The sequence below is a fragment of the Physeter macrocephalus genome, chromosome 2, assembly GCF_002837175.3.
Source record: "Physeter macrocephalus isolate SW-GA chromosome 2, ASM283717v5, whole genome shotgun sequence".
Classification (NCBI taxonomy): Eukaryota; Metazoa; Chordata; class Mammalia; order Artiodactyla; family Physeteridae; genus Physeter; species Physeter macrocephalus.
In genome coordinates, this window is record NC_041215.1 from 132,151,015 (window position 1) to 132,178,047 (window position 27,033).

Consider the following 27,033-nt stretch of genomic DNA (forward strand, 5'->3'; position numbering starts at 1 on the left):
AGGACTTCTCGTTTCGTAAAGAGTTCTGGTGGCAATATTTCTATTTTTGTTTTCTGTAGACCGAAGATTCTTGGTTCTGGGGTCATCCTGGAGACATGGGTTCCTGTCTTGCACATGTGCAAGGAACCCTGTCTCTGTAAAATAACTCCAGGGGTTATGCAACCTGTTTCAAGGGAGCAAAACCAGCTTAAGATGGTCAATGTTCTTCATGCTGTTTCAATACTATATTGAATAAAAGTGGTGAGAGTAGGCATCCTTGTCTTGTTCCTGAACTTAGGGAAAGGCTTTCAGCTTTTCTCCATTTAGTATGATGTTCCAATGCTCCAAAATTTTTAAAAACTGGTTTACTAGATGCTGGTGTGAAAGGAATTTGAGGAAATCAATAGTGGATGAACCATCTGTAAGAAGAGTGTATTAGCTTTCTACTGCTGCTATAACAAATGACCATACTCTTAGTGGCTTAAAACAACACAAGTGTTATCATCTTACAGCTCTGGAAGACAGAAATCCAAAATGGGTCTCACTGGGCTAAAATCAAGGTGTGGGCTGGGCTGCTTTCCTTCCGGGGGCTCCAGGGGAGCCTTTTCCATCTTTAGAGGCTGCCCGCATTCCTTGCCTTGTGGCCTCTTCCTCCTTCTTCAAAGCCAGCACCTTCAAATCTCTCTGACCCCTCTTATAAAGACCCATGTGATTACACTGGACCCACCTGGATAATACAGGACAATCTCCTCATCTCAACATTCTTAACCACATCCGCAAAGACCCTTTTGCTATATAAGGTAACGGATTCACGGGTCCCAGGTATTGGAACATGAACATTCTGGTGTGGGGTGGGCAAGTGGGCATTATTCATCAAACCACCAAGAGATACTAGAGTTTTCTTAAATATATCTTTGACATGTTTGGAAACAATGGATGACTTTTGGAAAAAATTTTAATTGCTAAAGCCATGTTATCAAAAGTAAAGTATAACATGTAATATAGATTGTTTGCAATGAACTTCACATAATGTTCATGTTTACACAGATCTATAGTTCTTAACTTTGGCTGACAAATGCGGGATCACTGTTGTCTGCTGTTTTGTTCAAACCCTCTGGCAATTCCAGTGTTTATATATGAGACCCTTTGTCCCCTGAACATCTGAACATGCCCAGAGCATGTTTCTACCCAATCCCAAGCAGGCTGAGGCCCAAAGAGGTCTTTCTGTGACACCTCTAGGGTTTAGTTCTTTCAGAGAAGGGGTTGTGGTGCAAGCACATGGTTATTCCAACCTCGGAGGAAAAATCCAGGGGGTCAGGAAAGACTTCCTTGCAACCAAGAACCTGGACGGAGGTGTGTGGCAGCGTGCCTGCTTCCTGCTGGTACTCAGGGCTGGGCCTACGGTGTGTAGGGACAGCCTCATGGGCACTGCTGCCTTACTCCATCCCCCACGTAGGGACACATCAGAGGAGCTGTCCTGCTATAAGCACAGGACACTCTGAGCCCCAGGACCGACCGCTTCAGGGAGCAGCATGGGGATGAGGGAGGGGAAACTTGAAGGTTCAGGCCAGACTGACAGGGTTTACCCATCAGCCTCAGGAGAGGATGAGGAAGTCCAGTGGGAGGCTCTGGCAGTCGAAGAGCTGACCAGCTTACACGTTGGTATTCCAGAAAAGGCAGGCAGGATCCATCATGTGTTGGCTCTGATCCATGCTGTCAGCTGCCCAAAGAATCTACTGAGGACAAGGCCAAATCTAGGCTTACAGGGGGAAAGTTCTGTGATTGATTAGCAATGTCTGTCACGGCAAAGGAACAGGAAAAGGTGACCCGTGTGCACCTGACCTGCCATTTCCAGTAGGAACGAAGGCTTTGCATGCAGATAGATGCTTGGGAGCCCTGGGGGAAAGCTATGCCTTATCTGTGTGCCCCTGAGCACGTCTGTTGGTGGATTCTTGGCTTCCTCATCTTTAAAATGAGAGAAACCAATGAAGCCCTTTCCAGCTCCCTGAGAGGATGATGGGGTAGCACATGGGAAGGGTGTCACCTGTCACAAATTGCCCAGCCCTTCATTTTGGGGCAGAGGTCCTGGCCCTAAGACAATCCTTGGCCCATGACTCCCATCTTGGTGAGACGGTCTGGGAGTTCTTCCACCTGGTGTCGGCCTGAGCCTGCGTCCTCACCCTCATGGGCCCTGGTCTGCCTGGAGGAGACCGTCCACTTGGGTGTGGGAGCGGGAGCTAGAGGCAAGCGAGCTGGCCAGAGAGATGCTGCGTGTGAGGGGCAGGTGCAGCTCCAGTCCCAGGAGAAGGTGGCAGGGGTGAGGCACAGCTACTGCGGCTTGGATAAAGGTCCAGGCCCTGTGGGGCAGGGTCAATAAAAATCATTTAAGGAGTGACTCCAGGCTCTGGGAAAGGGGCTGGGAGAAAGCCTTTGCTTCAGCCAAAGGTCCGTGTAGCCTGAAAGAAAGACCCCTGAGAGAACCGAGGAAGGGAAACCACGGTGAAGTCCAGCCTCATGAACAGCATAGCAGTGAGGGGAGAGGGAGGGGGAAGGGGAGATGGAGGGGAAGGTGGGGGCCGGATGAGCCTGGGGAAAGAAATCAGGTTTTATCCAAAGCCCTTTAAGGGTTGTAAGCAGGGGGATGCAATTTGTCCTATTTCAAAGGACCAGGTTTGGGCATTTCCTGGCGTTTCTGGCAACTACCTCATTTTTCTGCACTAGTGATCCAGGTGAGCGCCCTCCACTAGCGTCTAGAAGGAGAAGGGGGCCCTGGTCGCTGGAGGACAGGGCGCTTCAAGGGCTGAAGGGCACATCCCTGCCTAGATCAGCCCTGAGTCAAGACTCGAGGAGGGTGGAGGGAAGCAGGCACAAGAGAAAGTTGGGGGTTTGCACACGGATGCTCAGATGTGAAGGTGCCAGGAGAGATGAGGAGGTGCGGGCAGAAAGGGGGTAGGAGGGGACGGTCCTCGGCAAGGTGAAGTTGGGGGGAGGCCGAGTCCGAGGAAGAAAGAGGAGGAGACGGCCGGGCAGGCAGGACTGTAGTGGGGCATGGTAAGGAGCTCCTCTCTGATGTTTGAGACGCGGCCGGCAGAGACAGAGGGTGGGAGGTTGGAGGTCCCGAGAAGGTAGACATTGTCACTGCAGAGAGTAAAGGGGGTACTGCTGGAGAAATCAATTTGGCTCGCTGGCCTGTCTTGCACGGTGACCATGAAATGGACGGTGACATCTGTCTGCCCTGGCCCAGGTGAAGTCAGAAAATGCCAACACATATTAAGCCCTGGGTCTGTTGGAACAAAAGGAAACTTGGGCAGGGTGCAAGTGGGGCGTAGAAACACAGCGGTGGCCAAGTTGGAGCAGTACAGCCGGCCTGGGGCACCACCTTCGATATTCGGTAAACGTGATTTGAGCATCTATGGTGTGTACCAAGTTCTGGGGGGTCAAAGAAGCCCACAGGTGGGGCTTGGGGTGGGGCTGGCCCACTGCAGCCCAGAGAGACCTCAACTTGGCACGCACTCATGTACCCTGCTGACCGTCCGTCTCCCTGCGCCAAGCCCTGCACCTCTGCATCCCCGGGGCCAGGAGTGGGACGTGGATGCTCGGTAAGCGTTTACTGACGGAGGAGGGGTCAACGCACGCACGGAAGTCTCCGTGGACTCCGGTGGGGTGGGCTGTGTGTGGACGGGCTTCTCGGGCCCCCAGGAACGAGTAGGGCTGAGCCGTCCAGGGAGGAGCCTTAGAGGATAGAGCTCGGAGGAGCAGGCAGGCGAGGCAGGGCTGGTACCAGGCAGGGCTGATGGCCGGAGCCCATTCAGGAGATGAAAGGAGAAGCCGAGAGGAGAGAGAGCAGGGATTCAGGAAGGACCAGAAGCACACAGGGATACAGGCTGTAGGCAGAGGGCACCAGTGCTGCCGTGGTCGGGGGCGGCCCCCAGCTGGGTCCTCCAGTGTCTCCCGGGTACGGGGAGGCCCCAAACACCCACCGGAGCTGTCCTGTACACGCTGGGTATGGCCTGCCGGCCACCTGACAAGCTTGGGGTAATTTATGAGTGAAATGCGTGGATTCACGAACACGGCAAGAAAGCACCAGAGAGATGGGGTGGCCGAGAGCAGTGGGCTTGAGGAAAGCCTGGGACCCCGCAGACAGACTCCTGCACACGCTCCCAGACTGCCAGACTCCCTGAGGTGGAGCGGTGCCTCAGCAGAACCCCTGGGGGGCTTGGTACAGCCTGATGCCTCCTCCCCCACTGCACCCCCCTCCCCCGCCGGGGCTTCCGGTAGGTCTGTGACGGGGCCAGGAATCTGCATTTCTGAGAAGCTCCCAGGTGCTGCTGCTGCTGTTCAGAGGGGCCACATCTTAGGAACCGTGGTCACAGAGAGAGGGAAGAAAGCTTCAGTTCAAAGAGAAATGAGCTCTGTGCCGTCTGGTCCATCCAAGTCATTTCAACTCAGTGTTTCCAGGATGTCAATCATTTACTTTCCACGTTGACAATTCTTACCATATCCATGTACCACCTGTGCTATTAACATTGTCTAGATTGGCTTTAAATTAAATTCTCTGTTTATTTTCATCCTAAGCCTTAATACCTATGAAATCTCAGTTTTGATGTGCTAATTGGATTTCTTCTAACATACATAAGACACATAACTATACATTTTTTGCTGTTTGACTGCTGTACCTCCTAAAACCAGCCGCTGGTTCAAATCCCATGCAACTGGGAGGAGCAGAGGAGACCGTCTAGATTTATCCAAATCCCGTGACTATTTTGGATGAGAGAGAATTCAAAGAAATTACAGTCCCTCAATGACTCTGTCACTGTTGTTTGTATTTTAAAATATCTCCTTCTTGAATTACCCACTCACCCAAACGCACAAGGAAACCTCAGCCCCTCTGCCCCGGCGGCCACCACGGCTCTGTCGCCTTCCACCTCCTTCGGCCCTCTGCTCTCTTCGGCTGTTCCTACGCCCTTCTCTGGACCATCCAGGCTCAGGCACACTCTTCGGGTCCTGATCCCAGGCCTCCACGTGCCTCAGTTTACCTAACCTCCTGGGTGAAACTTCCTCAGGGCCTGCATCGCCTCCCTGCTACCTACAGGGCCGTGGGAAACCACAGGATCACGCCAGGAGGCGGGCAGATGCAACTGGAATGCTTCCGGCACTGCAGAGACCACAGAAGGTGCCAGAGGGAAAGAGAAGCCGCGGGAGGGGCACTTCTAGGCTGATGGGGGATGTGGGGAAATTCCCTCCTCCTGGCCCTTTGGGGCCCAAGTCTGCAAGGAGACCTCGTCTGTCTCAAGATCGGGGGCCAAGCACAGGGGCAACACAGCCATGCTCAGCTGGTGAGTGGATGCAACCCACAAGGACACAGCTGACCAGTTCAACCTCACGTCCTAAATCAGTGTAAAAACCTAAATCTACACAAATAGGGAAGTCCAGCTGTGGACGACGGGGGAGAAGTGCACAAGAACCCCTTCAATCTGCGATAAGAAAAAAATTTTAAGAGATTTTATTGGAAAAATACAAGGAACTGTAGAATAAAACAAAGACCCCAGCTTGCTGAGGACTAACAAGGAATGGGAAATGGGAAAGCTACTTCTCCCTCCGTGTGTGTGTGTGTGTGTGTGTGTGTGTGTGTGTGTCTGTCTGTGTCTCCACACCAGCTGCCCCTGCTACACATATACATGGCCTGTCGTTGCTGAGGACTAACAAGGAATGGGAAATGGGAAAGCTACTTCTCCCTCCGTGTGTGTGTGTGTGTGTGTGTGTGTGTGTGTGTGTGTGTGTGTGTGTGTCTGTGTCTCCACACCAGCTGCCCCTGCTACACATATACATGGCCTGTCGTGGTCAGTTCAAAATACCTGCCCCACCCCCATGGCCATCCAGCCCAGAGCCCCTGCTAACTGGCCTGATCTCCATCTCGATCCTCATCTCTGGCAGAGGGAACGTGACTGGGTCAGCCCAGCCTCTGGCTTGACTCCTCCAGGGTCGAAGGTCCACTCTGTTCTGGACAGCTATGGCCGGGAGGCTGGGGTCAGTGGTACTCAGGGTCCTCCCCCTCCAGGGCTGGGGATGGAGCAGACACCGTAGGAAGGGGTCCCGGAGCAGGAGGAGGGAAGGATGGCTGCCTTCTGTACAAATACCTGTGCCCCAGAACCATTTTGAGAAATCAGGGTGGGACTGAGATTTTCCCAATCAGAGATGCAAGTACCCTCTTCATTCTTTTGCCAATTGTTATGAACTGAATATTCACGTCCCTCCAAAATTCATACGTGAAAGCCCAAACCTGCAATGTAATGGCATTTGGAGATGAGGCCTTTGGGAGGTAGTAGGGTTAATAAGGTCAGGAGGGTGGGGCCCTTCTGATGGGATTAGTAGCTTTCTAAGAAGAGGACAGTTTTCTCTCTCCCCCTCTTCCTTCCTCTCTCTCTTTTTCCGGACACACACAGGGCAGGAAAGGCCATGTGAGGACATATCAGGAAGGTGGCAGGCCAAGAAAAGGGCTCTCATCAGAACCCCAGAACCTGACCATGCTTGATGTTGGACTTCCAGCTTCCAGAACTGGCAGAAAACAAATTTCTGTTGTTTAAGCCCTGAGACTGTGGTATTTTGTTAAGGCAGCCCTAGCTGACTAAGACACCAGTGTTGGTCTTGTCATTTTTAGCAGGCCTTTTTATAAATCCTTCAGAATTTGGGTCGATAGATGAGTTCACGGCAGCTCCACTGTGCAAACGGCCCTACTGCTAGAACTCAACAAAGACCCAGTGTAGAGAGTACAGCTTCCCACACATAAAAGATCCCTGTCTGGCTTGCGGAGACGACATCGCCCGCTTTTATGCAGTGTCTGTTTTGCACTGTGACTGGGAGCTCGGGTGCCCTGGCCCGCCTCCCTCTGGCTGGTCCACAGGCCTTGGCCCACAGGTGGGCAGGAGCTTGCCAAGGGTGGTGGCCAACCGAGGCCGCTCACCCCGGGAGGAGCGGCCCTTGTTCCCAGCTCACTCTCTCCTATTGCTCACAGCCTGTCTGGTGACGGGGGCGTGTGACAGAGTGTCAGCGTCCGTGAATTAGGTAAAAGTTCTCTTAACAACGGGACAACACTGCAGTGGCTGGCTCTCACTTCACTTGGAGAAAGTAGGTTGAGGCCTCTCCTCCCCAACCCAGCTGAGAGCAGCTGCTGTCACTGTGGTGCCCAAAGGGGACAGGGCTCTCAGGAGCTGCCACCAGCCAGTCCCCAGAGACAAGGCATAGATTCCACTCACCAGGACAGAGCCAAGGCTCTCATGGACTGTAGATCTGGTTTTTTCAAACTCTATGCCGGTTTTTAATTTTGAACATTATATACATTTTATAATCTTGAAGTCTTTTTAACACCAAAATGTAAAAACAACTTAAACAAGTGGATCATTCATTTAGTGGCGAAGAGTAAAAAGAGCTGCCTAGGAGTATCGTTTTTGGGTGTTGATGCGATGCCTAGCACCATAATCCAATTTAATTTTTGCGCTTTCATTACACACATGAGAGACGCTTCCAGAAGGAAAGAGAAGCCAGAGGAGGGGCACTCTCGTGCTTGTGATGAAGGGAGAATGTTAGGAAATGCCCTCCTGCCAGATCTCTGGGGCCCTGAGCGAGAGGGGGCCACCTCTGCCTCATGACCTGGAGCCCAGCACAGGGAGCGGGCTTGGCATGTGAGTAGACAGAACCCACCCAGGACACGACTGACCAGTTCAAGCCCATGTGAGCCTGATGTGTACCATCTTCCTCCAGACGGGGAGCTGAGGGTCGAGGGTGTGTCGAGGGCCCAGGGAGACCCATCCCTGGAGCCCTGCCTGGACACGCTGGGAGGGCATACCTCTCTACCCGGGGGCCCTGCGGCTTCAGCCTTAGACATTGGAGGAAGGAAGGAGACCACCCAGCACTAGCTGGGGTGCACAAGAAGTGAGCTGGTAGGGGGCTACCCACCCCGCCCTCTCACCACTCACTGAGAAGCCTGCAAATGGGTAAGCGTGGGCCACCCACTTAGGGGAGGATAGCCCTGTAACTGGCTTGAGCCTCTGCCCCCAGACTGCCCAGGGCTCCCCATGAAGGCTCCACGCAGCATGGCTGGAGAGGGTGCTGAACAGATGTGAGTCCCCAGGGAGCCTGCTGGCCTGGCCCTCGGACAGAACAGGGCCTGTCTGTCCTGGCTCCTGCTTCTGTCCCCTGCTGTGTGCTCTGCCCCTGGTCTTTGCTTTCCTCCTTGCTCCCTAAGCACATGCTGCACCTCCCAAGGCAGTCCCTCCACCCGCCCCTGTGCTCGTTCCTCTCCTCTCAGGGGTGGCAGGGTTCTGGGACCTGCAAGACCAGAGTTCAAATCCCGCCTCAGCCGCTTACCAGCTGTGTGACCTTGGGCAGGTTACTAAGTTTCTCTGAATCCTGAGACATGAGTCTCTAACATGTGACTGATAATAGTACCCTCCCTCCCCAGGGCTGTGTGAGGATCAAATGAGTTAAAGGAAAAGTGCCTGAAACAAAACGACCCTTGATCCTCTCTGGGAAGCAAGGACATGGTGTCTGCAGCTCGGGGCATTTCCCCTCTAGGGGGCTTTGTCGCAGCCACCACCCTCGGCCCAGGTCACCGCTGTCCTCCTCAGCACTTCAAGCCTGAGTCCTGTCCCTGTCGGAGACCAGGGTGGGGCGGTGGCTGCGGGTGACCAGGAGTCTCCTTCTTTCCTGTTAGCACAGCCGCTCCCGGACAGAGGGGAGGACTTGCGGCCTGTGTTGGGTCCGCGTGTGGGTCCGCGTGGTGTCCGCATGTGGGTCCACGTGGGGTCCGCGTGGCGTCTGCGTGTGGGTCCGCGTGGGGTCCGCGTGGGTCCACGTGGGGTCCGCGTGGCGTCTGCGTGTGGGTCCACGTGGGGTCCGCGTGGCGTCCGCGTGTGGGTCCGCGTGGGGTCCGCGTGGCGTCCGCGTGTGGGTCCGCGTGGCGTCCTCGTGTGGATCCACGTAGGGTCCGCGTGGCGTCCGCGTGTCCGTCCACGTGGGGTCCGCGTGGCGTCCGCGTGTGCGTCCACGTGGGGTCCGCGTGGCGTCCGCGTGTGGGTCCACGTGGCGTCCTCGTGTTGATCCACGTAGGGTCCGCGTGTCCGTCCACGTGGGGTCCGCGTGGCGTCCGCGTGTGCGTCCACGTGGGGTCCGCGTGGCGTCCGCGTGTGGGTCCACGTGGGGTCCGCGTGGCGTCCGCGTGTGGGTCCACGTGGCGTCCTCGTGTGGATCCACGTAGGGTCCGCGTGGCGTCCGCGTGTCCGTCCACGTGGGGTCCGCGTGGCGTCCGCGTGTGCGTCCACGTGGGGTCCGCGTGGCGTCCGCGTGTGGGTCCACGTGGGTTCCGCGTGGCGTCCGCGTGTCCGTCCACGTGGGGTCCGCGTGGCGTCCGCGTGTGGGTCCACGTGGGGTCCTCGTGTTGATCCACGTAGGGTCCGCGTGTCCGTCCACGTGGGGTCCGCGTGGCGTCCGCGTGTGGGTCCGTGTGGGGTCCGCATGTGGGGCCATGTGGGGTCCGCGTGGCGTCTGCGTGTGGGTCCGCGTGGGGTCCGCGTGGGGTCCACGTGGTGTCTGCGTGTGGGTCCACGTGGGGTCCGCGTGGCATCCGCGTGTGGGTCCACGTGGGGTCCCATGTGGGTCCACGTGGGGTCCGCGTGGCGTCTGCCTGTGGGTCCGCGTGGGGTCCGCATGTGGGTGGCCCCACGGTGATTCTGGGCAAAGCCTTGGGCCATCAGACACGGCTGCCTCTGGGAGGAACAGTGGTTAAGGCCCCGGAAGAGGCTGAGATCCCAAGAGAGGGGGCAGCAGGAGAAGAGAAGGTCAGGGACGACGCTGAAACAGGAGTGCATGTGACCAGTTAGCAGGGACGGAGGCAGGGCCTTAGGACCCTCGTCCACTCGCATCTCCGTTGGGGAGGATGCCAGACGTTGGAGGAAAGAGAAGGAAGGAGAGCCCACACCTAAGGCCCCTCTGAGGCCTGGGGAGGCCTGGTGTCCAGTCCGTGACAGTAGCACGAGTTGGGCAGGGAAGGAGCTGATTGGTGCCGTGTGCAGCCGGATGCTGGGGCCTCTGGCCAGTGTGGGACCAGCTTACGGTCTGGAAATCTCCACTGCATTCCACCCACTCCTGAAGGAGCCAGAAGGCCCTGGCTCAAGTGTGCCCAGCTCATAAACCAAGAGTCATAAACCACAGCAGCCCCTGTCAGGAACAGGCCAGCGGAGGAGCTGACTCCTCTCTCCCGCTCCGGCAGACCACTAGCAGCAGCTCAGGACACCAGCTCCGGCCTCCACACCGTCCCGCCCCCAGGCCTGCGGGTCAGTGTCGCCCCTCAACCATTTCCGGAGGCAGCAATAATGTCCTTTTCCAGGGGAAGGGGACTTGCCAGACCAAAGGGGTGGTTCTCAGGGTGTGGTCACAGCAGCGGCAGCAGCTGAGAACTTGTTGGAAACACAGATTCTTGGCCACAGGCCTCCTGCATCAGAAACTCCAGCGTGGGACCCAGGAATCTGCAGTTAACTCTCCAGGTGATTCTGAGGCCGCTGCGTCATGAGAACCACAGAGCCAAGAGAGCAAACTGTCCTCACGACGTGGAACAGCGTGGATGGGTCTCCAGGCCTAATGTCACATGTTCTCACAAGAGAGAACATTCTGAACGATTCCACTTACACAAAGGACCAAAACAGACAAAGCTAGTCCATGGTGTTAGAAGTCAGAGGTTACCCTTGGGGGCTGGGGAGGAAAGGGCAGAGAGGCTTTCAGGAGTGGTGATGAGGTTCTCTTTCTGGCTCTGGATGTGGTTACAGTGTGTAAACTATCAGTATCTATACTTAGAATATGGGCACTTTCTGTATTCTACTATATACTTAGATTTAAAAGATTTTTTAAACTATACGACAGGGTGAAATAGAAGTGTCACCTCCCTCTTCATTGTATAGCCTAATAATTGATTGAAGTCGGGCTGATCTGGGGGTCCACTCCTGGCTCCAGAAAATAAAAAGCTGGGCATTCTTTTATCCTTGGCCAACAGGTTTTATGAATTTAACCTAAAAGTGGCCTCAATAGACAACAGGACAAGCTGGCTAATTAAAACCAGAAAGGGGCTGTAGACCAAAACGTCTAAAACTAATGCTGCCATCTTCGGTCAGCGCTGCGGCTCCCATTTTTCCCTGGTTGGTAGGTAGTATTTCCAGAGAACAAGCTGCCTCATTCAGTTACCTTCACAATGCGTTTATCTTGGAGGAGATACCGGGAAATAGTGTTGCACAAGGAAAGACATTCTGGGGATGCTTGACTCTGGGGGGCGGGGTTGGAGGCCAAAAGAAGAATCTTGCCTCACCTGCCAAGGAGTTTTCCAGGCGAGACATTTCAGGACCTTGACAACCACAGAATGCGGCTTTGCTGCTCCATGGCCTATCTGCCTGTGGGCCAGAGTAGATTCAAAACAGTGTTCCTTATGAGGATGACCTTGGCCCTCCTGGAGGGATACTAGCCCCTCGTTTTCCTTAAAGATGTCGGTTCTCCCCAGCCCTCTTGTCTATTCTTTTTTTTAAAAATTTTAATAAATTTATGTATTTATTTATTTATTTATGGCTGCGTTGGGTCTTCACTGCTGCACGCGGGCTTTCTTTAGTTGCAGCGAGCAGGGGATACTCTTCATTGCGGTGCGCGGGCTTCTCTTTGCAGTGGCTTCTCTTGTTGTGGTGCACGGGCTCTAGGCAGGCGGGCTCAGTAGTTGTGGCACACGGGCTTAGTTGCTCCGCGGCATGTGGGATCTTCCTGGACTGGGGCTCGAACCCGTGTCCCCTGCCTTGGCAGGCGGATTCCTAAGCACTGAGCCACCAGGGAAGTGTGTCATCCCCACCCCCACAACCCGTCTATTCTGTGCGGGAAGCTAACAGGCAACCAGACGTGCCACCTCTAGGTACTTACCCGGGAGCTCCAGCTCAGGGTGATGCCTCCAAATGTTTATCGAAACTCCAAGGGGAAGATGGCAAGTCCATGTCTCCTTCCAAAACGCCTCTAAAATCTCCTCCAGTCAGGCAGAAGCCTGCCCTGTGTCACCTGCAGAATCTCTTCTGCTTGGTTGTGTTTCGTGTGAAGCCATCAGCCTACACGGAAGCAGGCACAGAGGAAGAAGTGTCTGATGAACGCTGTTTGCATGTGTGACCTTGTGGGCCCAGGAGAAAGCCCACCTACTGGAATGAACAGACTGGAGCCCATGCATCACCCAGGACAGTCTATGCCATGCACATCCCTGGGACCCACTTTGGCCCTACTCAGTCCAAAATCTGGGCTTGGGGCCCAGGAATTCTTAAATTAAATCACTATCCTACATCATCCTGTTCCATGAAAGTCCTTGAGAGAAATGCCTTAGTACTAACAACTTTTTTCTGAGCAACTGGTCAGTTTTTATCCCTGAATGCAGTAGAATGAGTCACTGACACATTTTCCTTCTCCATGGCGGCTGCTGGGAGGCTTAGGGATAATTTGGGCCCATTCAGAGCAAGAGTCTTTGTAATAGGAATTTTTTAACCTTATCCCTCGTTGTTTTATGTCCCTATCCTTTTATTCTTCTTTCTTTTGTCCTCTTTTTAATTTATGCTGTGTTGGATAAGTGAGACATAGGTATAAATATGTATTATATTTATAGAGGGAAATATTATCTCTGTGTTTATTTGCATAATAACACATAAAGAAAACAGCTACCACACACTGACTGCCAGCACTGTGCTCCTTGCGTTAGTCTCAGGACTTAGGTGACATCCGTCCTTCCTACATGACAGTCAAGGAACAGGAGGCCCCGAGGGGAAGTCCCACGCCCAGTTCAACCAGTGAGGGGCTGAACAGGATTGACAACCATGCTGTGTCAGCTCCACTCAACGGAGGCTCTCAACACCTGTACTGCTTTCCTCAGTGTTTTACGGCAAGATTTGGGAACCATTTAATTCCTTCTCAAAATGTTCTACTTTTTGACCCCGGACAGAGGTGGAGGGGCCAGTCCCTACCACACCTTGGGCCAGTCTAGGCCTTGTGCTCATCTTTTCCCAGCCTCCTTTTTCTTCAAGTAACTTGAATGGTTGTCTCTTTTTTACAAAAAAGAACCTAATTTAAACATATATTAAAAGAGACAATTGAAACAAATTAAACAATAATAAAGTGATGTAAATATAAATGACATAGAATATTATGCAACTGTTAAAAGGGTATGTATATATACTTAGTTCATTGAGCTAGAACATTCTCCAGACACATTGTTAATGGCAGGAAAACATAATAAGATGTCATATGTAATTTTAAAAAATATTCTATAGTTTGAAGAAGATATTTAATGCTTTAGTTCCTTTGGAGTTTATTTAAGGAATTTGTTTTTAGATCTAAACTGATATTTTTCCCAAATGGCTAATCAATATTCCAAACTTTATTGACATGCTCCTTTTTTGAAAAACAATTTTATTGAACTATAATTCACATTCCACACAAGTCACTCTTTTAGAATATACAATTCAGTGGTTTTTAGTGTGTTTGCAGTTATTCAACCATCACCACAATCAATTTTAGAACATTGTCATTATCTTCCCCAAAGAAATCCCACCCCCACTGACAGTCACTCACTCCCCACTCCCTACAACACTTCCAGCCCTTGGCAACCACTAATCTACTTTCTCTATGGATTTGCCTTTTCTGGGTGGTTCATATAAATGAAATCAGACAATATGTGGTCCTGTGTAACTGACTTCCTCCACTTAGCAAAAGGTTTTCAAAGTTCATTCATGTAGTAGCATATATCAATACTATTTCTTTTTATAGCTGACTATTATTCCATTAAATAGATTTACCACACTGTATTTATCCATTTATCAGTTGATAGACATTTGGGTTGTTACCGCTTTTTGCCTGTTACGAATAATGCTGCTGTGAACATTCATGTACAACTTTTTGTGCGGACATATGTTTGCATTTCTCTTGAGAATATACTTAGGAATGGAATTGCTAGGTCAATTGCTAGGTAATTCTATGTTTAACCTTTTGAAGAATTTGCCAGACTATTTTTCAAAATGCCTGCACCATTTTATATGCCCATCAGCAGTGTATAGGGTTCCAAGTTCTCTACACCCTCACCAACACTTGCTATTATCTGTTTTTTCATTACAGCCATCCTATGACATAGTATCTCGTTGTGGTTTTGATTTGCATTTCCCAGATGACTAATGATGTTGAGCAAGTTTTCATGTGCTTATGGGCCATTTGTACAACTTCTTTGCAGAAATGTCTATTTAGATTCCCGTGCCATATTTTAATTGGGTTATTTATTTTTATTATTGAGTTGTATAGTCTAGATATAAGACCCTTATCAGATATACGATTTGCAAAATTTTTCTTCTATTTTGAGCTATATTTCCACTTTCTTGATAATGTTCTTTGAAGCACAAAAGTTTTTAATTTTCATGATGTCTAATTTATTTTTTCTTTTGTTGCTTGTGCTTTTGGTGTCATATCTAAGCAACCATTGACTAATCCAATGTCAAGAAGATTTACACCTATGTTTTGTGCTGATAATTTTATAGTTTTAGCTTTTACATTTAGGCCTTTGACCCATTTTGAGTTAACTTTTTTATATGGCATGAGGTAGAGACACAAATGCATTCTTTTGCTTGTAGATACTCAGTTGTCCCAGCACCATTTGTTGAAAAGACTTGTTTTCCCATTGAATGGTCTTGGCACTATTGTCAGAAATCAGTTGATCTTGGACTTCCCTGGTCCAACCTCCCGTTTCTAAAAAGGGAACCCTCCTACACTGTTGGTGGGAATGTAAGTTGGTATAGCCACTATGGAAACAGTGTGGAGTTCCTCATTACCATATGATCCAGCAATCCCACTCCTGGGCATATATGCAGACAAAACCCTAATCCAAAAAGATACATGTGCCCCTATGTTCATAGCAGCACAATTCACCATAGCCAAGACATGGAAGCAACCTAAATGTCCACCAACAGATGAATGGATACAGAAGATGTGGTACATATACACAATGGAATACTACTCAGCCATAAAAAAGAACAAACTAATGCCATTTGCAGCAACATGGATGCAGCTAGAGATTATCATACTAAGTGAAGTAAGTCAGAAAGAGAAAGACAAATACCATATGGTATCACTTATATGTGGAATCTAAAATATGACACAAATGAACCTACCTATGAAACAGAAACATACTTAACGGTCACAGAGAACAGACTTGTGTTTGCCAAGGGGGAGGAGGTTGGGGGAGGGATGGAGTGGGAGGTTGGGGTCGGCAGATGTAAATTATTGTATATGGAATGGATAAGCGACAAGGTCCTACCGTATAGCACAGGGAACTATAGTCAATATCCTACGATGAACCAGAATGGAAAAGAATATTAAAAAAAAAGAATGTATATATGTATAACTGAATCACGTTTCTGTACAGCATAAATTAACACAACATTGTAAATCAACTCTACTTCAATTAAAAAATAAATAATAATTTTTTTTTTTTTTTTTTTTTTTTTTTTTTTTGTGGTATGCGGGCCTCCCTCTGCTGTGGCCTCTCCCGTTGCGGGGCACAGGCTCCGGACGCGCAGGCCCAGCGGCCATGGCTCACGGGCCCAGCCGCTCCGCGGCATGTGGGATCTTCCCAGACAGGGGCGCGAACCCGGTTCCCCTGCATCGGCAGGCGGACGCGCAACCACTGCGCCACCAGGGAAGCCAAAAAATAAATAATAATTTTTAAAAAAAAGACTGCCCATCTCTAAATTTACTGTCCTGGGACCTGTCACTCTCTGACAGCCCTTCCTATTCTTCCCACGACTCTTTCTTTTTGTGGCCATACATCCTCCTTTCCCTTGCTTTGGTTTCCTGGAGTTCCCCTCACCATTTTGGCTACCCTCTCTTGACTTATTCAGCAAATGTTTACAGTACTTGAAAGTGAGTTACACAAGCCACTTCCAGCGTTTTCCCCACAGGTGTTGCCTCTGAATAGAATTAACAAACCTCAAGTATAAAATGACACATGAACGCATCCAAATTGCAGTGGTTAAACTGTAATTTTCATTGACAGAGATGTGGGCGCCAGGATGCACAGATTATTTCAAATTTCCTCAGATCTGTGGAATTGAGAGTGGAATTCCATGCTCTGAATGGCATCGTTAGCCTGATGACAGTGATGGAAAACTGTTCTCTTTCTATTCTAGAGCACTCAAACCCAGGGACAATTGAGAGAGGTTATTGCTCTCCAGCCACTCTGCTGAGAAACAACTGGACTTATTTCCATGGAGACCAGGGACTCTGCGGATTTGGGAAAGCCCCAGAAGAAATCAGTGAGCGGTTCGTGCGAGACTGACGAGCTGGCCGGTGTGAGGCCTGAGGTCCTCTCAGAAGAGAGGACACCCCGTGCCGACCAGGAGATGCAGGACAAAGCACCCCATTACTACATCCCTATCCAGAGAAACTCCATCTTCAATCGCACCGTGAGACACAGGAGCAAAGGCAAAGCCAGGGGCACTTCCAAACAGAACTGCGGACGCTTGGCAGGTCAGTACCAGGGACGACTGTCACAGCTGCTCCTGGACATCCAGTTGGAGTCACTGGGGCTGAAAGGCCCACTTAAATGAAAGGAGAATAAAAGGCACTGAAAATGAACAAAGACAGGTTCAATAAGGTGGAACATTTTGAAGCCCTTATCCAAATAATTCAAATTCCCCCAATAAGATGATGTGGATACTTCAGGAGAAAGTGTTGACCCAAGTGATACAATAAGACTGGCTTCTATTAAAAGAGCCCTCTTGTTCCAGGACTCAGCAACCCCCCCAGATTCCATGCATTCTAGAAGGGAGACTTGCAGTTGTCTATGTGTAAGGATATCTGGGAACACGAGTTTCTCTCCTAACATGAGGTTCTATCCTGTTCTCTCACCATCACCATGATAGCTAGAGTTTCTGTTGTCCTGAAAATATGAGAGATGGATACCATGGGAATAGTTTTGCAGCAGGATCCCTTAATCTTTTAAAAGAGTTCCTAGCACATTTCATCTGCTCAAAGCACATCTGTTGAGCAGAATAGGACAAGAAACGTTTACAAACGGGGGTTGTCAGAGCTGAGCCTCCTTCCGCTGTGACTTGCCCACGTGGCTGAGTGGGCAGCATGCTGGGGTTGTGGGCTATGTGACAGATTCTTAGCCCCTGGGGTACAGCAGCTGTCACTGGACAGATAGCACGCTGCCCCGTGTGTGCTGGGGAGACATTAACTGGTTCACAAACTTTCATTAAACTCTATCTAGTAGCCTTTTGCCACACGTTAAACCACCCTTAAAACATAGAGATGGGACAACAATATTTACTATTTCTCTTGATTCTGGGGGTTGATTGGGTGGCTCCTCTATCTGGGCCACTTTGTCTGACCTCTGCAGCGAGTTGGTGGCTCCTCTGGGGTTGGAAGGTCAAGGAGGGCCTCTCTGGCCGCTAGTGAGCTGGTTGGTCCACGAGGGCCTCAGCAGGACTGTTTGTCTCTGCTCCACGTTACTCATTCTCCAGAAGGCTAGCTCAGGCTTGTCCACATGGCAGCAGGGCTCCCAGAGAGCAGAAGCCTCCAGGTCTTGAGAGCCGGGGTCAGAGCCTGCACAGTCACTGCTACCACATTCTATCTGTCCAAGCAGCTCACAGGTCCAGTACAGATAAAAGCAGATGGAGAAATCAACTCCACTGCTTGATGCGAGGAGCGGCAAAGAAAGCCTGGCTGTCTGCCACCTACCACAAACATAGAATTTTGTGTTGAGTACCGTGCGAAGCAAGAGAAATACAACAATGGGAATACTATAGTCATGGGAGCAGGGTGGTTGGTACATTATATTACTCTCTCAACTTCTGTGTATGTTTGAAAATTTCCATAAGAGTTAAAAGCACACACACATGAATAAGTGGGAGTCTCTGCCCTTGAGAAACCCAAAATATTGTAATGATGTCATTTTACTGCAAGCAATGCGGCAAAGTTTATAAGCGAGGTAAAGGCAAAAAACTAGACCCTCTGGAAGGGTTAGGAATGACTCCCCCAAAGAAGATGATATTTTAGGTGAGCCCTGAAGGATGCATTAGGACGTGGCCAGAAAGAACAGCAGCTAACTTGGCTGAGCACTTGTGGGTCCTTATTGGCTAAGATAGGCAGGCATTTCAAGGCAGTTCTGACCACACCCATTTTACAGATTAAAAAAAATAACCAAGGCCCTGAGAAACTGAGTCGCTTAACCCAGATCACACAGCTAGTGAGTGGTATGGCTTGATCTAGAGTTCAGATTCTTCTAGTCCCAGAACCTGTGCAGATGGAGAAGGGGGTTAGAGCAGCTCTGTCCAGCAGAAATGTAATGTAAGCCACATACGTCGTTTAAAACTTTTCTACATTAAAAAGTAAACAGAAATGAGTAAAATTAATTTTAACAATGCATTCTATTTAACCCAATACATCCAAAATATTATAACTTTATCCTATAGTCAATAATCAATATAAAAATTAGTAATAAGATATTTTACAGTCTTTTTGTGGTACTGTTTTTGAAATCTGTTGAGTATTTTATATTTATAGTCTCTCTCAATTTGCATACTAAATTTTCATTGGAAATTCTTGATCTGGACTTAGATTTCATAAAATGTGCAGTCAAAGAAGTTGTTTACAGCCAGAGAAGTTATTAAATGTACAGCCAGAAAAGTTGATCAAAGTAGAAACAATTCCCAGATTACTCCAGATATCCTCAAAAGTTTTCCAATAATGAAACTATCAGTTTTTATATTTAAATTTAAATTAACTTAAGTTTTAAAAAAATGAAGAATTTACTTTAGTCACATGAGCCACCTTTCAAGTGTGTAATAGCCCCACGTGGCTAGCGGCTACCCCATCGGACCTTGTGGGGTTAGAGCGTTGAAAGCAGAGAGAAAAGCAGAATCAGCTGCCCAACGTCGGGGTGGGGGACTTTCTGAGCAGGAGAAAAGGTGGGTGTGGGGCTGTGTCTGAGATGAGGCTGGAGAGGGAAACGGGGTTGATGGGGAGAGAGCCTCAAGTTTGTTTCCTCCAAGACGAGTGGAGGCCGCCGAGGCCAGTGTAGACACACGGGCCACAGCATTATGCCCTGCCACAGCCAAAGATGCCATTTATGTTCAGACCATAAATACTCTCATCAGACTTGCAGTTTTATCTGTAAAGTGACTTTTCCTCATTTCAGCTCCCTGGGGTTAACTCTCAGGACAGCCCAGCATCCCCTGATCCAGGGTCCAAGGAGAAAACACTGTTCTGCTGAGGAGCAGACAGAACAGGCCACCCAGCACCGGGCTTCTCCAGTCCACCCCCCAACAAGGAAAGAAGGCTGGCTCTCTGGGTTCACGGTTTGTGATCTGGGTCTGGAAAGTGAGGACCGTCCCCATCTCACCTGCTAAGGGGTGTCCTTTCAAAGTCATACGAGAACATTAACTAACAACGCCATCTATGGTTGATCTGACACTCTAGGGCAGGTGACTTATCATTTAATATCTATTAGGACTCAGAAATTGTAAAGTTAGATGTTAAAAAACTGATAAGTTGCGAATGATTTTTGTCCAGTAGAAATGATAACACCAGTGGTTATGGTTCTATTGTCCTCTAAGACATTAACCAGGTTTGTATCCAAGTTTTCAAGCTCATTTCTGATTTTCTTTTTTCCGCTATACATGCACGCATGGATGGATGTGTGTATGGATGGATGTGTGGCTATGAAGCTTCTTGTACCATAATTATGATTTTCATAGTGATGGCGTTGCAGGTCATTGAATACAGCACAAAAAGTGGCAAACTCCCCCGCGGGGACGTGAGAGGAAGGACAGCTCCCTTCGCTCCACTTCCTTCCCCTCTCAGGGTGACAGTTTCTACTGTCCCCTAGTCTCACAGAGAGAAGTGCCTGAAAAGGGGAGATGAGATGCACACTCCTAACTCCCTACATTTCTCACATGTCACAGATTCACTGGAAAATGGGAACTCTGTAAATGAGCCCCTGAACTTGAATTTCCCCCAGAGCAGCACTCGACCCTGGAGAATACCAACAGGGACAGACCTGGGAGCCAAGAGAGCAAGGTGAGAGACAGCAAATCACGAGGGGTGGGTTCATGCAACAACGTAACAACGGTCGTTCTGCAGAGTCTTGACGGGGCTACAAGGGTGTCTCGTGTTTAAAAAATAATAATAACTTTTAGTTGTTCATGTTTTTAAAAACTCTATTTTTTTTTTAGATTCCATATATATGCGTTAGCATAAGGTATTTGTTTTTCTCTTTCTGACCTACTCCACTCTGTATGACAGACTCTAGGTCCATCCACCTCACTATAAATAACTCGATTTCATTTCTTTTTATGGCTTTTTATGGCTTTTAATATTCCATTGCATATATGACCTAGAGAGGTGGGATAGGGAGGGTGGGAACGAGGCTCAAGAGGGAGGGGATATGGGGATATATGTATGCATATGGCTGATTCACTTTGGTGTACAACAGAAACTAACACAGTATTGTGAAGCAATTATACTCCAGTAAAGATCTATTAAAAATAAATAAATAAATCACCCTCAGAGCTCTGAGTAGCGCCTCAGTTAAAAAAAAAAAAAAAAACTCCACAATTTCCTTTAAAAAAAATAAATAGCTCCACTGTTACTTTCCTGTCACAAAACTAGGAAACTTTAGAGGCTAAACACATGAAGAAGTAGAAAAGAAAAATCACTGCATCACCACCACCCAGAGGTTTTGATGTGTTGTAACTGTTTTGCCTTTTTTTCTATATGTTTTATGCATATTTTCTCTTCATAAAATGGGATCTTATATACATGCCATCTTGAAACCTACTTAACAGTACAGGCAAACCTCAGAGATGTTACAGATCATCACAATAAAGTGAATCTTACAGCAGAGCAAGTAGCATGAATTTTTTGGTTTCCCAGAGCATATAAAAGTTATGTTACACTACACTGTGGTCTATTAAGCGTGCAATAGCATTATGTCTAAAAAATATACATACTTTAATTTAAAAATACTTTACTGCTAAAAAATCCTTACCATCATCTCACAACACAGGGTTGCTACAAAGCTTCAATTTGTAAAAGAAAAAAAAAAAAACAACACTACCCAATATCTGCGAAGCGCAATAAAGCCAAGTATTCCTTTATATCATGTCACTAAATATTTTTCTACATCATGATTTAACGGCTATAAAATAATCTATAGAATGGTTGGATTGTGATTAATTAATCATGCTCCTGTTGTTTGGATGCTTGGATATTGTATCAGTTGGGACTGAATTTAGCTGCTTGTAACCAAAAAACCCAAATAACACAGCCTAACAAGGCAGAGGTCTGTTTGGTCCTTGTGTGAAAGAAATCTGGAGGATTGTGACAGCAGCTTCTCACGCCGTCAGGGACCCAGGCTCTTTCTAGCCTCTTCTCTGCCATCTGTCAAAGTGACTGCCAGAGCTCCAGCCATCAGAGCCTCAGTTTAGGTGGAGGGAAGGAGAAAAGCAGAGGACAGGGGGACACATGCCAGCCTCGTCTGCCCTCCTTTAAGGAGTTTCCCTGAAGCCTACTCAACAATTAGTGACCAAATTGGGTCTTATTGGTCAAAACTGGGTCACATGGCCACCTCCACCTGTAAGGAAGCTGAGAAATGTGTGCAGTTTTTAAATCAGGTCTGTTTCTGCCCCCGAATAAATTGGTTCCATAGGAGAGAAGAAAGGGGAGTGGATACAAGGGAAGCGGCAGCAATCTCTGACCTGAGGGCCTTTCACACTTTTGCTATTTTTTAAGCCACACTATGATAAATATCACTCTGACAAAATCCTGAAGCCAATCCCTCATTATTTCCTTAAGTTAAATTCCTAGAAACTTCACACTCTACAAATCTCTGGGTAGTTACGAGAAATAATGTTCCCATATCTGCACTTGGGAAGCATGGACTGGGCCACCTGTCCCACCAAGAGGTGGTGAGGCACCCCTTTGCTTCTGACATTACTTTGCCCATAGGGCCTCGATTTATATAGCGATATAGTAACAAGGACCTATTTTACTTACATGTAATTGTATGTTAGGGGCAACTGCTTCCTGTTGTGTCTGATTTGGCTCTGATAAATCTCAGGAACCAAACACAACACAATCAATGCCCGACCACCTATACAGGATACTCCAAGAGAAAACGAGGTCGCCTTTGTCGAGGGGTAACAGGGGTGATGGTCCAAGTATTTGACAAGCAGGGCCCAGCGCTGGAGCAAGGGTCCCCAAAGGGCAGAGGAGGGGCCCTTGGGAGCGGTGGTTCAGGACAATGGCTATTTCCCGATCAGCACATAAATGTTCTCATATCTTAACGCTCAATAAAAAAAAACAAAACAGGGTAGGGGTGAGGAGAGGGGCTGCTGGGCTTCGTTTGGAGGGAATTGTTGGGGTGCCCTGAGTTGTCCACTTCTCCCCAAGGGGGGCTCCTCCTTGTATTTGTAAGGGTTCCCCAGAGAAACAGAGCCAACAAGGTATGGAGAGAGACAAAGAGAGAGAGACAGAGGGAGAGAGGAAGACAGAGAGAGAGAGAGAGGAAGAGAGAGGGAGAGATTCATTTTAAGGGACTGGCTCCCACAATTGTGGAGGCTTGTTGAGTCCGAAATCTGCAGGGTGGGCCGGCAGCTGGGGACTCAAGGAAGAGTTGTCATTTGAGTCCATAGGGCTGCTGCTGGCACAATCCCTTTTTACTCCGGTGAGGTTAGTCCTTGTTCTATTAAGACCTCCAACTCTTTGGAGGAGGCCCACCCACATTAAGGAGGGTCCTCTGCTTTCCTCAAAGTCCACTGATTTAAGTGTTACTATCATCCAGAACACACCTTCACAAAAACATGCAGAATCATACTTGACCAAATATCTGAGCATCATGGCCCAGCCAAGTTGATACATCAAATTAACCATCACATCTCTCACCTTAACCCTGGTGAGGGGGGCTTCAAGAGAGGGAGGGCTTGGAAATTTCAAATCTGGGGGATACAAAGACTGGAAACATCTAGAGGTGAGCTGGCTGGCAGCCTGCATGAGAGGCGAGGGGAGCAGGGCTGAGCAGGGAGTGAGGGCCATCTACACCAAAGGCAAGGCAGAGGTATGTGTTTTCTTGAAAGCAAGTGTGGACCTCAAGGAAAGGAACCAGCTCTGAACCACTTTGAAAAGAACTCCACCCCTTTGTGACCACCTAGAGAGGTGGGATAAGGGAGGGTGGGAGGGAGGGAGACTCAAGAGGGAAGAGATATGGGAACATATGTATATGTATAACTGATTCCCTTTGTTATAAAGCAGAAACTAACACACCACTGTGAAACAATTATACTCCAATAAAGATTTAAAAAAAAAAAAAAAGAACTCCACCCAAAAGACTTCCTGCTAGGGGCCAGGTGGACCTTGGCAGAAAGTGGCTGCAGAAACGTGGGGCGTCATAAGTGGCCAGCTTGAGAGCTTTGCACATGCCCCAAAACTGCAGTCAGAGACCCCTGTCAAGGTATCTCTGAGGAGCCCCTACAATTGCCCCACTCTGAGGGCCCAAAGTGCAGCTAGGGGGACAGGGAGAAGACAGAGCATGAAGCAGAGGCTTCCCAGCTGTGGGAGGCCTGGATGGGGAGAAGGAGTTGGAGTTTTGAAATAGTTTTCAGGTGCACTTTTATACCCAGCAAAAGAGGCCATTTGTTTATAAGCTAAGAGCGACCGGAAAAACTTTGCATGTGGTCTGCCTGAGATTTCACCCAAGGCTGGGCAGACAGTACCAATGCACAGAGCAGGCTGAAGTGGGGAGTCGAGAGGAAGATGAGAGCCCTTTCTGCCTGCTCCCCACTGAGTCAGTTTGGCTCACAGAAGTCACCTGTGCTTCCTTCCGTCTTGGGCTTAGTGAGGACAGAGGTCTGGGGGAGCATATCTAAGTCAGTCTCAGGAGTCCCAATGTGACACTTGTTTCTATTATGTTTTCGGAGCTGGATTTCTATGGCCAGGCAGGTCACAATGTACCTATGGAAAAGCTTTCTAGTCAAAAACCTCCTGCTGGGCTGTCAGGCTCCCACAGCTTTGAGTTACTGCTTTTGTAGGTAAAGTTCCAAATAGGAGTTTCTCCTGGGAAACATTACCATTCGACAGTTAACGAACCACCACATCAATATTTGCCTGACATGAGACATCTGGGGTACTATTAGTGAGTGCCATCCATCCATCCTCTTCCACTCACTACTCCTCATTTCACCAGCGCCTTGGCATTCAGAGGCTCAGATCTTTATTTGTGTAAAGTAATTTAATCTCTGCTCTTGCCCACATCCCTTGTGTCCCTATCTTTATACACTGTGTGCCTCATGTAAAGTGCCATGGTTGACTGAGCATCTCTTGTTCAGTTTCCATGGTCACTTCCCCAATGCTGTTAGCCATCCATTCCTGTTGAAATCCCCTTTGCTCTAAGCCAAGAAAATAATTCTCTACCTCCTTGATGATTTGTGTGTATAAATGCAAGATTCTGATCTAAATTTGACCCCCCCCCAAAAAAAAAGGAAAAAAAGAGAACCCTACATCGTACAAAGACTGGAAGCAATTGAAGGAGGACTAGAGTGTTATGCTGGGCCCCAAATATTTTACCCCTCTTTTTTGCAATTGTCACTATAGTAAATGCTTTCATAAAGGCAATTTTAATAGTACTTATTAAAGGAAATTTTACATTACAACAAGATGTGCAAATCTTGGATATATAGTTTGATGAATGTATTAGTCAGCTTGGGCTGTCATAACAAAATACCATAGACTGATGCTTAGACAACAGAAATTTGTTTCTCACAGTTCTGGAGGCCAGAAGTCCTAGATCAAGGTACCAGCATGGTCGGGTTCTGGCTTGCAGACAGCCACCTTCTTGCTGTGTCTTCACACAGTGGAGAGGGAAATTGAGCTCTGGTCTTTTCCTCTTCATGGGGCCCCACCCTCCCAAAGACCCCATCTCCAAATACCATCACACTGGGGGTTAGGTCTGCAACATATGAATTTGGGGTGGGGGGGATACAATTCACTCCATAGACATGAACGTTTACATACATATACACCCACTTGACCATCAACCAGACCAAGATCTAGAACATTAGCCATGAAGCTAAGACCCTTTTCCTATTAATACCCATCCCTCTCAGACAGAACCATCTTCCCATCTTCTTTTCTTTTTTTTTTTTTTTGTGGTACGCGGGCCTCTCACTGTTGTGGCCTCTCCCGTTGCGGAGCACAGGCTCCGGACGCGCAGGCTCAGCGGCCACGGCTCACGGGCCCGGCCGCTCCGCGGTATGTGGGAGCTTCCCGGACCGGGGCACGAACCCGCGTCCCCTGCATCGGCAGGCGGACTCTCAACCACTGCGCCACCAGGGAAGCCCCAGAACCATCTTCTGATTTCTATCACCGTTAGATTAATTTTGCTGGCTCATGAACTTCATAAAAATGGGATCACACAGTGTGTCATCTATAGTGTCTCTCTTACTTTGCTCAACGTAATATTTGAGATTCATCAATGTGTGTCTATCAGATTGTTCTTTTATTGCTGAGAAGTATTACCACAATTTGCTTATCCATCCTTCTGTTGATGACTATTTGGATTATTTCTAGTTTCAACTAATATAAAGTTGCTACGAATGTTCTTAGTCAAGTCTTTTTGTGGATGTATGTACTCATTTCTCCAGAGTGTGTACTCAGGAGTGGAAGTGCTGGGTCTTAGGACAGGTGTTTATTTAATGTTATTAGAAACAGCCAAGTAATTTCTCAAAATGATTGACTATTTTACACTGCTACTTTACACTCCTATCAGGAATACATCAAAGTTCCGTTTGCTCTAGATCCTCACCAATGCTTGGAATTGTCAATCTTTGTAACTGTATCCACTCTAATGTATTGTGGTTTCTCACTGTGATTTTAATTTGTATTTCCCCAATGACTCATGATGTTGAGTACCTTTTCATATGTTTGTTGGCCATTCATGTATATTCTTCTGTGAAGTTCTTATTCAACTCTTTTGCCCATTTATTATTATTTTTTTTAATTTGTAGGATTCCTTATGTATCTTGACCACAAATCCTTGGTCAGATAAACGAATTGCAAATATGTTCTACCAGTCTGTGGCTTGTCTTTTAATTTTCCTGTTTTTTAAAGAGCAGAAATTTTGACGAAGACTAACATCAATTTTTTTTCTTTTATTGTTTGTCCTTTTCCATTCTAAGAAAGATTTGACTACTTCAAAGATAGTGTCCTATGCTTTTCTTACGGATGTTTTATACTTTTAGCTTTCACATGTAGGTCTATGGTCCATATGGATATCCAGTTGCTCTGGCATCATTTATTAAAAAGACCTTCTGTTTCCCCCGATGAATTGCATTGGTGTTTTGTTTGTTTTTGATTTTGTTTTTCCGAAAATCCACTGACTGCAGACACATGGGTCTTTTCTGGACTTCTATTCTGTTTCATTGATCTAATTGTCTTTCCTTATACCAATATTACACTGCTTAAATACTGTAGCTTTATGCTAAGTTTTAAAATCTGGTAGCGTAAATCCTCCTACTTTGTTCTTTTTTAAGACTGTCTTGGCTATTTTTAAGTCCTTTGCATTTCCATATAAATTTTAGAATCAGTTTGTCAATTTATATTCTGAAAAAAAGTCTGCTAGGATTTTGGTTAAGATTGCATTATCTCTATAGACAAATTTGGAGATTATTGACACCTGAAGATTGAACAATTTAAGGTACCAATCTATGAACATGTCCTAATTTTCCATTTATTTAGATACTCCAGCAATGGTTTTATAGTATACTATAGAAAATTTACACGTATTTTAATTATATTTGTTCCTATGCATTGAATGGTTTCATCCTATTTTAAATGTCTGTGTTTTGTAATTTCATTTTTGAATTGTTTGTTGGTAGCATGTATAAATACAATTAATTTCTGCATGTTTGCCCAGTATCCTGTGACCTTGATAAGTTCAACTGTAGTTCTGTTTGTATA

General features: G+C 47.9%; 1 protein-coding gene across 1 annotated transcript in view; it reads left to right on the plus strand.

The window, feature by feature from the left end:
* The window catches only part of LOC114484707 (ephexin-1-like), a 34,372-nt gene extending 7,787 nt beyond the window's left edge, over positions 1-26,585 (plus strand). The window contains exons 2-4 of the mRNA XM_028482717.1: positions 16,206-16,545; positions 19,986-20,100; positions 26,316-26,585. Coding sequence (XP_028338518.1) covers positions 16,284-16,545; positions 19,986-20,100; positions 26,316-26,328 — 390 coding nt within the window. The 5' untranslated portion in view covers positions 16,206-16,283 and the 3' untranslated portion in view covers positions 26,329-26,585. The remainder of the gene's footprint in view (positions 1-16,205; positions 16,546-19,985; positions 20,101-26,315) is intronic.
* The last annotated feature ends 448 nt before the right edge of the window (positions 26,586-27,033 follow it).